The 17,440-nt window shown below is 38.2% G+C and overlaps 1 protein-coding gene across 1 annotated transcript in view; it reads left to right on the plus strand.

The window, feature by feature from the left end:
• GUCY2F (guanylate cyclase 2F, retinal) overlaps positions 1-17,440 on the plus strand; it is a 97,439-nt gene that overhangs the window by 15,400 nt on the left and 64,599 nt on the right. The window contains exons 3-5 of the mRNA XM_003935862.2: positions 871-1,172; positions 12,486-12,840; positions 14,244-14,328. Of these exons, the coding sequence (XP_003935911.1) occupies positions 871-1,172; positions 12,486-12,840; positions 14,244-14,328 (742 nt within the window). The remainder of the gene's footprint in view (positions 1-870; positions 1,173-12,485; positions 12,841-14,243; positions 14,329-17,440) is intronic.

The following is a 17,440-nucleotide window of genomic DNA, read 5'->3' on the forward strand; positions in this document are numbered from 1 at the left end:
AAATAATGTTCCAAAATTGAACACTTCTGAGCACCAACATGGCACTCAAAGGAAATACTCATTGAAGTGTTTCAGATTTTTGGATTAGGCATGTTCAACAGGTAAGTATAATGCAAATATTATACTTAATACCCCAAATAAAGGAAAAGTCTGAAAGCTGAAACACTTCTGGTCCTAAATAGTTTGTATAGGGAGTACTCAACTTGCAGTAACATTTAGAGGTGAGTGAGTTAGTGCTATTCATTGTCTATAATGACCTTGGTAAGGATGAGAACAGTTGGTTAAAATCTGTTAGAGTACATGTGTATAGGAGATGGACAATAAAAAGCAATAGAGGCTGTGGTAACATCTCCCATCCTCTCTTATTACTTTCTCTTCTAATTCTTAGGTGTATAGTAGCCACTATTTATTATGTGCTAGGTACTAAGTAGATGACTTGTCTCCTTTCTTCAATCATCACTACCCCTCCGTAAGTACGTATTGTTGCCTCCATTTTATGGACAAGACAGCTAGAGGTTAAATAATTTAACAAAGGATACACAGTTAAAACTGGTGGTGTTAGGATGTAAAGCTAATTTTTCCCACCTTAAAACCTCTTTTTATGCTATTTCCTATTTATTATGCTGGTTCTTGTTCCTGTCTAGTATTAGGCTCTGCAGCCTGTGGGCGTGTCTCTCTTGTCACTATCCCTAATCCAGAGTCCATGAACATTCCTCAGCCTCAGCTCAGGACAACATCTTGCTTATCTTAGAGCCAGAAGAAACCATTTACAAATTGGTTAGAACACATTTATTTTTCCTATCTGTAGTTTTTGGTACTATATTTTACTAACAGATTGCTGCCGTAACCTCCTTGCTTTGTTGGTTTCAGTAATCATCATGTGTATGCATTCAGCTTTGATTGGGGGAGAGACTCAGATGCATCTCTTGGAATGTGCTCATGATCTGAAAATGACTGATGGAACCTACGTCTTTGTTCCCTATGATGCCCTGCTCTACAGTTTACCTTATAAGCACACCCCCTACCAGGTCCTAAGGAACAACCCAAAGCTCCGGGAAGCCTATGATGCAGTGTTGACCATTACAGTGGAGTCCCAAGAAAAAACCTTCTATCAAGCCTTTACAGAGGCAGCAGTAAGAGGTGAAATTCCTGAGAAGTTGGAGTTCGATCAAGTAAGTGCACATTAGTGAGTTATCATAAGCTGAGAACCTAAAACATCAGCATGGTAAATTACTTTCATACCAAATTTCAATTCCATAAGAAACCCAATCAATGGCAGGCAACCACTGACAAATTAAAAACATCTTTAGTTTGCTGAAAACATTTGTAAAACAAAGGCACATTGTTGGAGTTTTTTTTTTTTTTTTTTTTTTTTTTTAATCTTTAAGCAGCCCACGATGACATTATATAGTCAGGGAGAATAAATACATTTAAGAACAGAAAAACAAAACTTTAATATATACTGGTGCTGCTCAAGGGAGCCTAATGAAAAGAAGCCCTGTTTGTGATGTAAGGTCTGAACCAATTTAACAATTAGGCAAAAGAGCTAGTATATAAGAAACTGTTACTTTTATTATTGATAACACTGGTATTGGACAATGTGGCTTCTACCTGTAAGCATTTGAACTTCCCAATACTGAACCCAAGGATTCAACAAACTTCTCCATCTAGTCAATCGCATTGCTGGACCACTGCAGTCCTGCCCCATGAGAGCAGGCCTTTTGTAAAATGTATAGTCTGGAGAAGAACAGCAGAGCATATGCTTCCTTTAGGTAGTCTGCTCCCAAAAGAAAGAAGACAGGAGGGGCTGAGCTATACAATCTTAGTTCTCCTTCCAAACTAACCAGCCAGATTAAATAACTTCTCCTTTGTGGGGAGGAATGAGTAAGTGGGTGAAGGCAGGCCAGTTGGAATGGGGGAGAAGATCTCCCTTCTGCTATACAAGACATAGTATTTATATATGTGTACATAAATGTGTGTATAGACATATTTCAGATTCCAATCATAGCCACTGAAGGCTTAGAGAAAGAAAAAGGAGTAAGGAAGATAAGAAAGTAGAGAAAAGAAAGGAAAACAAAGAAAAAAACAAACAGGAAGAATAAAATGAAGACAAGGAATATGAGAGGAAGATGGGGAGGCAAAAGAAGCCATTTAGATTGGAAAAAATACAAAGGGAGATTTCTCTGCACTGGAGATCAGATATAGAAAGCAGGCATTTTCAAAAGTACTTAGAACATCATGTACATAAGTTTAAAACTCTGGCATTTGCTAGAATACTGTATTAGTCATATTGCTTCTGGCTGTAAGTAATAGCTCAATACAAAATGGTTTACATAATAATTCTTTTTCAAAATTTGAAGATAGGAGGGCCCCAGGGTTGGTTAATTCAGCAGTCAATAATGTAATCAACGAACCCGGTTATTTTCATTTTTCCACTTTACAAGCTACAGCATGCTAAGCTTGCCCTAATGAGCCGGTTCCTCTTATGGTCCCAAGGTGGCTGCCACAGTTCCAGACATCACATACAGGTAGAAATGTCCAGAGGTGAAAGTAGAGACTGTCTTTCTCTTGTGTCTCTTTTTAAGACTGAAGAAATTTTTCTCAGAATCTCACCAAGCAGAATTCTTCCCATACTTTCTTTGTCACGTTTCTGTCCTATGCCCATGTCTAAACCAATAACCTAGAAGAAGGAATGTGACCACCATGATTGAAAAATGTGAACAAAATATATAGCTGCTGGCAAAATGTGAACAAAATTGAGATTCTGTTAGCAAGAAAGAAGGCTGTTAGGTAGGCAGTTGATTGTGTCTGATATTCATATTCTTTTTCATCGGTCCTTTATTTCTTTATCCTGTGGGCTGCTTCTCTGTCTGAATAGTGATTCAAATGAAACTTAGGTTTATGTATCTTTCTGCCTGGAGGAGTAATAGCAAAGATTTTGCTGATTCTTGTTCTAATAAAAAAATTAATAACGGAGATATTAACAATACTAGATTTGGACTTTATTGTTACTGATAAGTTTATAGTAAGTATTACTCCCTTTTACGAGACACACACGCATGCATGCATGCGCGCACGCACACACACACACACACACACACACACAGCTAAAAACAACTGGTCAGTTTAGTCAAGAACTGCAAGAACTCCTCAAATTGCTCAGAATTGTTAGTCAAACCAGTTGTTTGATGTGTTTACAGGCAAGCAACCAGATGGTGAATTTTTGTACTTTTTAGCCAGTGATATGGCATCACATATATACAATGGAAGTAATTTTTCTATTTTAATCAAAGGATCAAAGGAAGGAGAGGGTATATGTGTGCACATGTATGTATGTGTATGTGTGTTGTTCACACACACACACACACACACATATATATATGAACAGGTATTTTCACATAAAAACTCAGACCTTCTCTTGATATTTGCGTCAATCCCTTTGAGCTTGTGGAAAACATAAGGTAATTAAGGCAAAAAAAAGATGCCATTAGCTTGGTTGCTAGGCAGCCTGCACTCTGCTTTAAACAAGGAAATAGAGAGAAGAGCTACAACAAAGAACACAGAGCTTCTGAAAAAGCCTGTTTGGATGCATTTGTTCCCCTCACTTCGTATGTGCTCAGTCTGGACCTTCATAACTGAAGAATGATAAAAGGATGAGATAATTATGTTCCTGTCTCTGATAAACAAAACCCCCACTTTCCCTAAATTATCTTGTTCAAAGGTACTTTAGAAGGTAGCCGGTATAGCAGAAACTGCATATGATAAGGTGTTAGATAAGCGTGGGTTTACATCCCAGCTCTCACTTTTACTAGCTGTGTGCCCTTGGGCAAGTTATGTAGATATTTGAGTCTCAGTTTCTCCACGTGTAAAATGTGTTAGTGAGCTATATCTTCTAGAACTACCATGAAAATTGAACAAAGTAACATGTAAAAAGTGACTATCAGAGTGCCTGGCTCACAGTTACCTTTCCACTTTTTCTCCTTTGAGATTAGGATAACCTTATTGATTGGTGATGGCCTGGCATCTAAGTTACAATCTGACTTTAGCTTCCTACTCTACTGAAGTTTTATGACTACTGGCAGAGAGGCTCTCAGTATTTCCAGCTTTCAAAATTATGAATGGTATATTCTTAGATCAAATTATGTGGTTTGATATTTGTCTATCCCTGGGCTTCTGTTATTTTTTCCCTATTTGATGAACAGGTCAACAACTATTTATTGAGCACCTGTGTTGTGCTAGGCACTGTGTTGAACACTAAGCAAGATGGACAGGGTTTCTAGCAATGGTATGTTAGAGCCAGTCCAGAAAATCTGATTCTGTGCATCTTTTCCCAGCTCTGCATTCAGTGACATCAATTGGTAGCTTGAAATCAGGCATGATAGTAGTAGTTACACCAAAGAAATGGACAAATGCTACAAATGAGAGCTTTTCCCCCTTTTATACAGCTGTTTTCAAACATTTGCTAGCACATCACTTGTTGCCACCCTTATAGACCTTAATTTTTAGTGAGAGAGACAGATAATATATGGTTAAGCAAATGCATTAACAAGATGGCAATATTTCTCCTTTGCCCAATAACTTTCCAACAGAAATTTATATATATAAGGAACATTGTCTATAGCAGTGGTTTGCAACATCTTTTAATTTATACCATTGTTTCTTTAACAAGTAAAAAATGAAATGAACAGAAAGCTATGAAAGTGATACTTACACATAGTTTTAAAAGTCAAGAAATGCTAAAAGGTTTATATCAATAACAAAGCAGCCCGTAAGACCTTCCTTCTTCCCTTCGTCAGAAGCAACCACTTTCATTTTTTAAAGCTCTTTATGCTGGTATTTACTTGTGTGTTCCTAAATGCTGTGCTGCTACTGGTGACTCTTGATTAATCAATTTTGAGCATTATTTGCCACATTCCTATTATATATGCGTATATCACAATTTTTAGTTAAATCTATATTTAGTATTTTTAACGTAGTACCTACATAAATATCATTTATTACTGATCCACGTGATATGCTATGGTTGTAATTCTTGTCACATGTAACTTTTGATTTTTACTGGGGTTATTGTTTTATTTTTTAATTTGGTACCTTAATTTGAATGTCTAAGTCTTTCCACACTTTTTGATACGGCTGTAAAATCCCCTCAAAACAATTTTATACATAGTAAAGCCTGTTAAATCCTTTATCAATTTCATTCTTTTTTTTCCTGGGGCTCTCTGTTTTCTCATTCCCATCTAAACATGTTGCCCCCTAAGGCTGCTGCACAAATATAAATATTATGCTAGTTCTCTATTTTCGTCATTCTTAAAAGTCTCTTTCTTTCTCTTCTGTGCAGGGTCTACTGTTTTATGAATCTTATGATCTGTTTTCTTGGTTTAATTTGTCATTTTTGTGGAGCACATCTTGTAGTAGCTTTTACAGGAGGTACATTTTTGAGATTTTGCATGTCAAAAAAGTCATTATTTCATCTTCACTACTGATTGATATTATGAATGAGTACATAAATCTAGGGTAGAAATCATTTTCCCTCAGTACTTTGAAGACATGGCACATTGTCTTCCAATTTCCACTGTTGATGTTGAGAACACTAATGTTATTCTTATTCCTAATCTTTTGATACAACCTATTTTCATTCCTCTTTATGCCCTCAGAAACTTTTAAGATGTTCTCTTTATTTCTGACGCTATGAAATTTCATGATGATACATGAATCTCTGACAAATAATATGCTGTATTGGTGGAGGCTTTCAATCTAGAAGCTGATTCCTTTGAGAAATTTTCTTCTATTGTTTATCTGATAATTTCTTCAACAACATTGTCCTTCTTCTCTCTGGAAATATTATACAATATATTGTATATAAGATTTCCTGGGTTGATCTTTTAATTGCCTTATTATTTATCTTACATGGTCCATATTTTTGTTTTTAGTTTTCCTTCCTGGGAGAGTTTCTCATCTTTGTGTTCTAACACTTTGACTAATTCTTTTATTTTTCCTTTTTTTTTTTTTTTTTGAGACAGAGTTTCGCTCTTGTTACCCAGGCTGGAGTGCAGTGGCACGATCTCGGCTCACCGCAACCTCTGCCTCCTGGGTTCAAGCAATTCTCCTCCCTCAGCCTCCCAAGTAGCTGGGATTACAGGCACGTGTCACCATGCCCAGCTAATTTTTGTATTTTTAGTAGAGTCGGGGTTTCAACATGTTGACCAGGATGGTCTTGATCTCTTGACCTCAGGTGATCCTCCTGCCTTGGCCTCCCAAAGTGCTGGGATTATAGGCATGAGCTGCCATGTCTGGCCCACTTTTATTAATTCTTAAGAATGATTTGGTTATATTTTTAATTTCCAATAGTTCATTCTTGTTTGATTATTTTAATAGCATTCTGGTTCTGTTTTATCAATATAGTATTTTTCCTATTACCCTGAGGTATTCATTATAGTTTTTTTGAAGTTTTCTTCTGTTCTCTATTTCATCTCTGTTTTTTCTACAGTTCCTAATTTTTCATGTTGCACTTTCATGTTGGAGGTTTTCCATAGATGTCTGCAGATTTGAAGGTTTATGTTCATGATGGGTATGTTGACAAGTGGGCTTCAGTATAGGGCAATTAGCTAACCAGTTATTTTTGTTTGTCTCTTTTGGTTAATATCTGTAGGCATTGGCTCTTGAGCTAGTCTTTTTCTTCAGAGAAGAGTCTTATAATCTTCTTGGTAGTCATAATCATAGGTGTCAGTATTCCAGAAGCAATGTTGGGAGAAGGAGACTGGGATTCTCACCGTTAAGCATGAAGACTTTAACGTCATCATCGCTTTTTGTGCTCCACTTCATTTCCAACTTCCCTTTTGTCTAGTATCCCAGCTCTGGAGCTGCTCTGAATCAATGTAATCTGTTTCCTATAGACATCTGTTCCTCCTAGGGAGAGGTGGGTTTGGGACATGTCTACCTGTTCCTTAACATTCAAAGAGCTCTCCCTCTTTTAGTGTTTGGCTTCACCCTCACTTCTACAGTACATGGTGGTTGTAATCACTAAGATTTTCCAGGATTCTTACGGGGCACATTGACTTGTTGCTTATCAGTAATTCCCTCTGCAGGCACTTAGTTTTGACTGTTCTCGACTTGGCTAAATTAGTTGCCATGTTTGTAGCAACTTTTCATTTTCAGATTCCATGGTACAGGGTTACAGATGTTTCCTAATACCATTACCTATGGAGATTTAGTGTTCCTCTTCCTTGTTCTCTTTGAGAGTGATGTTTGAGAGGAGAAAGAGAGTGAAGTAAAAAAAAAAAAAAAAAAGATCTTGATTGCATTATCTTTAATCAGGAAATCTGAAAAGTCTTGAAGAAAAACTAAGTCACAAAAGGGTTTACCAAAGCCTATTAATTAAGTTAGTAACTGTTTATAAAGCTCAGATGTAATATAAAGGTTAAGAGCGTGGGCTTTGAAGGCAGATTGCCATAAGTTTACTTAAGCTCTCCATGTCTTCTTTTCCTCATTTTAAAAATTGAAAATAACAATAGTACCTACCTAACAGGGTTCTTGTAAGGATTAAATAAATTAACACACTAAATCATTTGCCTGGAACTTGATAACCGCTTAACAAATGTTAGCCGTTATTATTATTATTAAACTTGTTATTGTTATTATTATTGTGGGTCAGGCACTCTGCAGGGGTAATAATAGAGATTAAAATAGAAAAGAGATATTTCCCCAAATGAAGGAGAACAGATTTTCCATTTTAGGTGCTAAGGAAATTGGATCTAAAATTGGGACTCTCGTACTTCTTGGTCAGCAGTTCAAGACTAGGACGAGGGACTTGAACACTGTACTTCCAAGATGGTGTTACCAGAGCCCTGCACTCCTCTTCTGAAATGCAAACAATAGCTGCTGTTGTATATTCAGTGTTTACTCTGTACCAGGTAGTTAACATAAATGATCCAATGGAATCCTCAGATGAAGCCTACAAATTAGATACTGATATCTGCATTTTATGGTTGAGAAAACTAAGGCTCAAGGTAACTTGCTCAAGGTCATACAGCCGGCAAGTAGTAAAGCTGGGATTTCAGTCCAAGTCTGCCACAAGAACCTGACAATTTAACCACACATTAGGCTTGTTGTGTTTTATTCCACTGTGCTAATAATATCTAATGCCAATGTTTACTCAAGCAAAGTAAAATTGCTAAGTGACTAATAATTTGATTCAAATAGATTTATTGTTTTCCTGTAATGTAGGAGGTACTAGGCCCTTATGAGGACCTGTGAAAAGAGAATAATAAATCAGAACAGAGAGACTCAAGGGGTGGGGACACCAGTGATGAACATCTTCATATGGTCTCAGGATTATTGGGCAAGAATTATAACTTTGTACCTTTATATTTTGGCACACATTAGACTTCTGAATTAGGGTTTGACACCTGGATTCTTCCTTTTCATTGTATACGCAATGCTTGTTTTCAGTTAAATTCCATTGGCCACAAATGTATAATGGCTGGAACATACATTTTGCACATTTTTCCAAATGTACCCTTATTTGATTAAGCAAAGGAAATCCGCTGGATTTCTTAGCAAGCTTGGGGACCTTATGCTCCTTATAGCTATTGTTTTGCATTGCCCTAAATATGGGTACCTGGCAGGCAGATGCTAGGCTGCAGCAGATATGGTTAGGACGGGAACATTCTAGAATGGGGCGCACCAAACAAGGCTATTAGCAAAGGTGGTCTGCAGCTCACAGTGGCGAAGATTGTTCTACCCCATTCTGCACAAAATAAGGGTATTGTGTTTGTGTGCCTCAAATCAAATACATTGGTCTGTTATCCATCTCTTGACTAAGCCCAAGGGTTGAGATCATGCATTGTTGGAGGTACTACCTTTAATACCAAGAATTCAATTACCCTTTGGTTTCTTGATTTGTGCCGGTGCCTGACTTTTTGTTCAAAATTGATGTTGCCATTTTGTCCTTTAAGTGATGGCTTTTCAAGCTGGGCACGTTTTAATGTACACTTGTGAGCACAAAATTATTTGGGAGCCAGGTTTGTGTCTTCTCAGACACAGTAAATCTGAACTGATGATAGTCAACTTAACAGCAGCATGAACCATTATACTGAACAAATTCAGATACTACTGCTCCTGATCCAGACTTTATTCTCTTGGATAAAAACTTTGAAAGCCTAGGGTAGAACTATCTAAAGTCACAGAATAAAAATCAGTGATACGTTTTAATTATCATTCATAATTCATTCTTTCAGGTTCAGGTCTATACGGTAGGTAAAAACAATGGGCTTAGTCATCAGTGGTCTCACCATTTTGGACTGTGATGTCAACAAGGTCACCTGTCTGACAGAAGTTTCTGCCAATTCTGTCTTACCTTTTTGGAGCAGTAGTGAGAAGCTGGGATAGAGGCCTGTAGAGAATGCCTCTTCTTCCTGTGTTCCAACCTTTACCTTTTCTCTTTCTCATTATTTGTGGCAAGTGCAACTAGAGACTTTTTGTGAGTGATGCTAACAGATTGTGCCCTCCACGTATGGGAAGAGGTCGTTCCCTTTGCTGAGGGCACAATGGGTGAAACAGGAACTCAAACCAATTACAGTACACTCTAAGTCCTGGAAGTGACAGTGGGCTATTGTGACAGCCCCTCTTTTGCAAGTGAATGCTGTTGCTATAGCTATGCTCTTTTCGTCTCTACCATACTTTTATGGCTGTGAGTACATGTGTTGTCTAGGCGAGATAATCCTGAAGAACAGCCTTCAGGTTTCTGTCATCTTGGGGAGTTTCTGTCAGTCAGCTCCAATGGGTCAATCTGAGAGCACAAAGGCCAGGACAGCCTGGCCAGCTGAAAACCCAGTGTGCTGGATCAACTCAGAGGTGGGAGTGTTGTTTTCGAGTTTAAATCTTCACTTTTGGCTGCAGGTAGATGCAGTTTCTTTCCCAGAAGGTTCTGTGCCTTTCAAAATAGAACACTAGCATTCTGTCTGCTTTTAGGAGCTTGCTGCCCTGTTTTTTTTTTTTTTTTTTCACTTATTTGTTTTACTTGTATTGATTTTATACTCCACTTTCCATCCTTCACTTACTGTCATAACCTACCAAAGCCCCCAGAAAACACTCAGGGTCCTGCAGAAATTCCAAAGACAATCATATGGAACATCTGAGAATGTCAGGAGGGGAAATAATGAAAACCTCTTAAGGGAGCTCAGCGTGTGCTAGGTAACTAAGTGTGGATACCTTGGCAGCACGTGTCATCCACTCATGATCTATTTCTACAGAGTACATCTTGAGACAGGGTGATGAAGAAAGATCATTGAAATAAAACTCTCTGGAGACTGAGGTATTGATTTCTGCTCTGCTAGTAGTTAGCTCTGTTATGGGGGGCAAGGTTTTTGGCCTGAACAACTAGAAGAATGGAGTAGCTATTAACATAGACTGAGACATTGTAGATGGTTCAGAAGGATTTGGGTTGAAGATCATGAGTTCAACATTGGATATGTTAATTTTTAACATCCCAGTAGAGATATAAAAGTAGGCCATTGCCTATACAATTCCAGAATTTAGGATAGAGGGCTGAATTGGAAGTATAAATCTGAGAGTTATGGGATAGATTTATATAGTACTTAAAGCCATGTGAACAAAAGAGATCACCAAGGAACTTAGTGTGCACAGAGAAGAGGACCAAGGACTGAGCTGTGGGGCACTTCAACATGAAGAGAGAGGTCAGCGAGATGAAGGAGAACCCTTATACAGGCTATAAAAGTGTCTACAAGCTAAATTTGGCCCCTGGAATAGACCAAGTGTTAGGAATTTCCACAGGAGCTCAGATCCAGAATGGACCACAGGGGACATATATTTCAATCAAGAATGCTAGACCAAGAAACAGGAGATTTGGATTTTACTCCTTATTTTATGCTCAGGTCGGTGAACTCGACAGGTCATGTAACTTCTCTGCATCTCCCTTTCTACCTATAAAGTTACATAGACAAGATGACTTATAAGGTTTAGACATTATGATTCTGTATTCTCATTTCACAGAGGAAGAAACTGAAGCACAGAGAAAGGTGATAAGTGACTTTCTCAAACATTCTGGCATTGGGCACTAATTATAGGACAGGATACCTTCTTCTCTACTGATGTCTTAAAACCATGCATGAGTATTAGAATCTATGGGGAGCTTTTAATAATGCGGATTGCTGGGATCTCAAACTAAATGCACCTCTTTTTGTTGGTCTTGGTTGGGTTTGGCACTGCTATTTTTGACACTCTTCAGGTAATTCTAATGTGCAGCTGGAGTTGAAAACCCCCACTCTACATTTACAAGACATGGCAGTGTCCAGCTAGCTGCTACACCTCTCTGCATCTTGACTTCTATTTCCAACAAAAAATGATTCACTCAGTTTTAAGCCTTTTTTTTTCACATGAAGGTTGTTACAGGAGCTTAGCTTTCTAGACCTTGTGAAACCAAAGTAACAAGTATCAGCTTTCCCTGATGCTCAGTAAAATGGCATGACCATAGCTTTCTTGAACTCCACCCTAGAAGTGAAGTGACATGGAAAACCATGAAGCCATGGCCGCGTGTGTGAGGGGCCAGGTGGGGGGAGGTACAGAGAAGGGAGGAATTGTTTGCTCATCCTCTCTACCTTTTTGGAAAAAAGATACAAGATTTGTTCCAAAAATAAACCTACAAGGTTAATAAGCAAGTACTTCTGGTGTAGTGTACAAGAACATTGTTGCTTTTACCATATTTATTTAGCACGCATAATTATGCTATCCACCCTAGCAGTCTTACTGTTTTACAGTGGCTTCCTGTTGGAGCTTTGGCACTTTGTATACCAATAGGTTTTCTGATTAAAAATCACATTCTCTATACTCTAGAAACTTTTGGCTCTAGATAGTTGGGTGCATATGTGTCAGGGTGGATGTCTGCGTGTGCATACCTGTGAGTGTGTATGTGTAAGTATGTATTTAAAAGTGAATTCTAATGTTTGCTTTCTCTGGGGAGCGTGTGTCTAGAAAAATAGCCATTTTGAGCTAAGACAGGATACAGACATGGACTGTGGAGACGCATTATTTACAGTCTCTCCACACACACCTACCACTCTAGTAGTGCCATCAAAATGATTTTACCATGCACAATGCACCAGTAATTAACCTGGTATATTTCCTTTGAACTCCTTTTGTCTATTCTATACTTGTTTTCTTAAATGCCCTTTATAATTCTAAATCATTTTCTTAGTTTAGGAGCATAAAAATATATTGTGTATGACTTGGTTTGCTCATAAACTTGTCATATTTGATATCTTTAAAGATGTGACAGCCTGGGGGAGAAAAACAGAAAAATTCAGGGGAGAAACCAAGCAAGTCCTTAGAAACAATTTTTTTCCTCTGGGTCTTCATAGCTCCACTCCACTCAAACGTGCAGCCCATAGTAATGAACACAGGCTTGGAATATACTCTGAGATCGCTCTAGGGTGACCAGGGCTCAAGATAATTGTAATTTTTAAAAATAGGTTTCACCGTTGTTTGGAACCATCTACAATTCAATTTACTTTATCGCAAAAGCCATGAATAATGCTATGAAAGAAAATGGACAGGCTGGTGCTGCCAGCCTGGTTCAGCATTCCAGAAACATGCAGTTCTATGGATTCAACCAGTTGATCAGGACAGATTCAAATGGAAATGGCATTTCAGAATATGTAATCCTGGACACCAACTGGAAAGAATGGGAACTCCATAGCACCTACACAGTGGACATGGAAACGGAGCTGCTACGTTTCGGAGGAACCCCTATTCACTTCCCTGGTGGCAGGCCCCCTAGAGCAGATGCAAAATGCTGGTTTGCAGAAGGGAAGATCTGCCATGGAGGTAAGGAATGGAAAATCACTAGTAGTCAATGTGGCTCAGCTTGGGTTACAAGGGAACCTCTTTAGGAGAAGGCATATTTTAATATTGAAACACTCATAAAATCAGTCATTTGCATTAGGGTGACAGACACATTTCTGGCACTCTATTTAGTTAATTTAAAATAAGAACAATGAGAGGTACTTTTCAGCCTTGAATTATCATCCACAATTTAAAAGCCTCCCCACTACTCTTTTAAAAATAAATCTCACTCTTTCCCAAAGAGGTTACTCTAAAAAGAGGAAGACATTTGCCTTCTTCTTGCTCTTTTGTAGGCTATGATCTATGATCGTTTCTCCTGCTTTTAAGGCCACCTATCCATCCCTTCATGTTTCCTAATCTTGCCAATCAGGTCCCACCACAGAAATATCATACCTATACTCTCTCCTCTCTAAACTCCCATTGAAATAAAAGTCTATACCTCACAGCTTAGCACAAAATTGCTTTTCAATTGTTTCTTGTGTACTGATTGTGTCTTCACCCCCACTCCCAAATATATTGCTCCTTAAGGGTAGGGACCATAGCTAATAATTCTTATGCTGCCCAACACGGTAGGCATCCAGTAAATACTTACAGTTTGATTGACTCATGGAACTCCTCTAGCTTGTGGAAGAGGGGAAACTTTGTCAAATCTCTGAAAGCCAGAGGGGAACTTTGGAAGGACCCATATTATTATTATGCAATTGTATACCTTTTACATTGTATCTCTTTTAAAACCAAATGAATCTATTTGAAAGGGGCTTTGATTTCTATTTTGCTTTAGCATGATATGCCCAACTACGTCTTCACTCACATAATATTTCTCTCAAAAATCTTATTAATCTATCCAAATATTTAGATTTTATCGAAGCTAATTTACATTCAGATGAAAACACTAATTATCAAAACCAGACTTACCCCCACCTTGAAGGAGAAGTACTATGTTTTTCATCTACAACTTACAAGGTCTATGGACTCAGGTGAATTAAAAAGGCCTTTTATTTTATGAAGGCAACATAGTACTTACCCTTCACAGGTAAGATAACATATTTATTCTTAAGAACTCTATTGCTGTCCAACTTAAATTAAGGTACTCAAAATTTTCCATTCGTGGACGTTTTCCTCCAAAGAAACACTCTGGTCAGCCTTAATTCATGTGATTTGTTATTGTCACAATGGTGAGTGGTTTTGTTTCAGAACAGTAAAATTGCTTTCTGTGTCCATAAAGTCAACAAGACAGACTGTGCTGAGATAAAATGGAATTAGGTTAGGTAGATGTGGCTTGATTTTAGAGTCACCAGAAAGCATGAGGAGTCACTCTGTGGTGCCCTTTATTTACTGCCTCTCTCTGATAATGCCATTCTTCCTCTTCCTCTCGCTCTCTGCAGGCATCGACCCTGCCTTTGCCATGATGGTCTGCCTTACTTTGCTTATAGCCCTGCTGTCTATTAATGGATTTGCTTACTTTATAAGGTACATTTTTTGTTCTTTTTGTATATAAAAAATACAAGCCCATAATAGCCTTGTTAATATTGATTTCCAGGAAGTCGTTTCAGTACAATTGCCTCATTACATGACCCACTGATTTTCTTTTTTCCATAGTAGTTTACCATTCCTACAGGCCCCATTTAAAGTGAAGTGTTTTCATGATGCCAAGAATAACTTCCTCAGCTGTGTTGTTAATGTTGTTGCCGGTGAATAAATTTGGCCCTGAACACAATGGTGAAATAAGAGAACTAGTACTTCAGGGCCAGTCTACTCCCTATCTTTGTTCTCTTTCCCGCTAGCAGAGTCTCCTATAACCATCCCCTTGCCCAGATGATGTGTGAGGATAGGGAATGGAGTTGAGATATTTTAATGAATTCCAAGAATTGGGCAGACTTTGCTAGAATCCAAGCTCTAGGAATAATGGTATGAATTTATAGGATTATAATAGGGATTAAGTAAACTAAAGTAAGTAATGCACCTAGAACTGCATGTGGCTCGTAGGAGGCACTCAATAAATGGTAAAATCTGAACCCCTTTTCAGGCACAAGGAACTCTCCTGTTGATTGTTGGAAGCCCAGGATGTTCACTTTGATACTCAAGCCTTTTGTCCAGGGTATCACATTCCAGATTTCTACCATCTTGCTTGCTTGGACAAAAGTTATCCTGTCTAATCATCAACATGTTTATTGTTATCAAGTTTTGTCTTCCTCCCTCAGATCCCTTAGTAAATGACTAAATAATCCAATGAGTTATTTCACAATCAGGGAAAAGTGACTGAAGATGGCTTAACATGACACCTCTTTCTTATAAACCTTGCATTTTAGCATTTGGACCCTTTCCACACTAGAACAATTGGAGGAAAGTGAAAAATGAAATACATTGTAATTATCCCACTTTCCCACATCTTTGTCACCTCTTAGTAAGGGTGGTCCTGACAACAATATGGCATGGATTGGTAGGGAATGGAGTGAGGCTATTTTGGTGAGTTCTAAGAAAGAAATTCTATAGTGTATTAAATTGCTGTGTGATCATGGGCAAACCACTTAACCTTTCTTGGCCAGAATTTTCTCATTTGCACAATGAAGAAATTGGATTAGATGATGTTTAACAGTCCTTCCGGCTCTAATATTTTAATAAGTCTGTGAAATACTGGATCAAAACCATAACAGGTGTTACTCTTAGTGTTTAAAATGTTGGCATAGCTGTGAAAAACTTCTATTATCCAATTGCTCCAGTATTAGAAATTTGATAAAGCCACACAAAATGGTAGATAGCTTATAAATTGTTAAAACACACTTGATAAAGACACCAGTTGAAAGGAAGTTTTTCTTTTGATTTCTGTAAATGTGACATATTCCTGATAAGAACAGAAATTTAATACCTTTAACGTAGCTGCTGCCAAATAATAAAGTATTTCATTAACATCATTAGATTCTTAGCAAAAAGAAACTCTATCCAATCCAAAAGCTTTCCTCTCTAGAGAGATGTGAGGAGTAACAGACTACCTAACGCTAAAACATCCCATGGCAATGTGGAAAATGGAGTCGTTCAGTTGTTTATGTTACTTGTCAACCCCCAAATGACAGTTCTCACTGGCCTTTCCCACTATACGGACCGATTCTTTGGGCTTCGAGGGAGCCTAGTGTGCACTTGTTGGAAAAGGAAGGAAAAAAGAAAAAAAACACAGTGGGGAAGGGTTTGTTTGAAGCCTGTGGGCTGAAGGGCAGAGATTGGAGAGGAAAACGATTGGAGAGGGACATGATTAGCGAAGAAAATAATTGGAGAGGAAAATGAGTTTGAGACAATTCATACTTCAAGTGGTCACAGAAAACGGAGAGATGGGAAAGAGGTACATCATTTCCCAGACTCCCTTGGTCCTTGGTTCTTCAGCTAACAAAGCACAAAAGATGCCCCCTCTTTGCTGCCTTTCTCCCTCTCTTTGCCCACCACGGCTGCAATCAGAAGAGCTGAGCGGCTGATGAGATTCTGTAATAGATGGTGATTACTTGCAGGAGAGTAACTCTCTGTTCCTTTCTTTTTTGTATGTTTTGATTGTTTAAGGTTTTTTTTTTTTTCAGAAAGAAAGATGCAAAGAACGCAACCACCTCAAAACAAAGGATCCTTTGAACTCTTCCTTTCTTCCTACTCCTCCAGAACCAGATTGCATTGCCTTTCTATGAAGCTCTCCCATGCTTTGTTATACTAATGATGATAATGATAATAATGAGCCCTGATACTTTCGTAGTGCTTCATGCTTTTCAGAGCACTTTCACATACATTATCAGATTTGATTTTCAAAACAACTCCTTAAAGTGTGTAATGCAAGGGCTATTATTCTGCTAGATAGATGAGGACACTGAGCCATGAAGAGGCTAAATTATTTATCCAAGGTCACTTGGAGCTGGCTAATTAATGACAGAATCTGCACTGCACCCCAAGTCTCTGGATTTGGAGTCCAGTTTGCTTTCTACTACAGTGTATTCTGTAGCATGATTATTTGTACAGGTGTGCCTGTTTTAAGACAATTTGCCACACATATGAAACAGGTAAGTTAGGGAGTAATGTTTTACTTTGTCAAAAGATTCATGTGCTCTAACCAATAATCCACTACAGGGCTCTTTTAATTTTCACTGCAGAGCAGCAGCTCCCACAGTGATAAGGGACATATTTGTTGGCAGACAATTAGAAACACATTAATTGTTTATTTACAAACCAGTTACAAACACATTGTTTATTTACAAACCAGTGGAATCACTGAGAAAAAACTGAGTTGCTGATACTTAAAGTTACAGGGACATCGTAAACTTCTCCTTAGAGCAACTTGACAAAGCATTTTGATTCAGTGGTTGTTTTCTCCACCATGGCTCCTGGCTTTAATACATTCCGCATAGTAACCATTATGGGGTTACAGAAAAAGCGAAGCCAAACTGTAGCTGTCAGAGCCCCCAAGACAAAACAACAAAACAAGTGTACCGACTAATCAAGGTTCCCTCCAGGTCTTCAAGTTGCCCAGTCAGACCTACCTGACTGTGTGAGTAGACATCATAAACTCCTATGTGTCTATTAATTGATTTGCAGAAAATAATTACATTCACTG

This window comes from Saimiri boliviensis, chromosome X (genome assembly GCF_048565385.1).
Source record: "Saimiri boliviensis isolate mSaiBol1 chromosome X, mSaiBol1.pri, whole genome shotgun sequence".
Lineage (NCBI taxonomy): Eukaryota > Metazoa > Chordata > Mammalia > Primates > Cebidae > Saimiri > Saimiri boliviensis.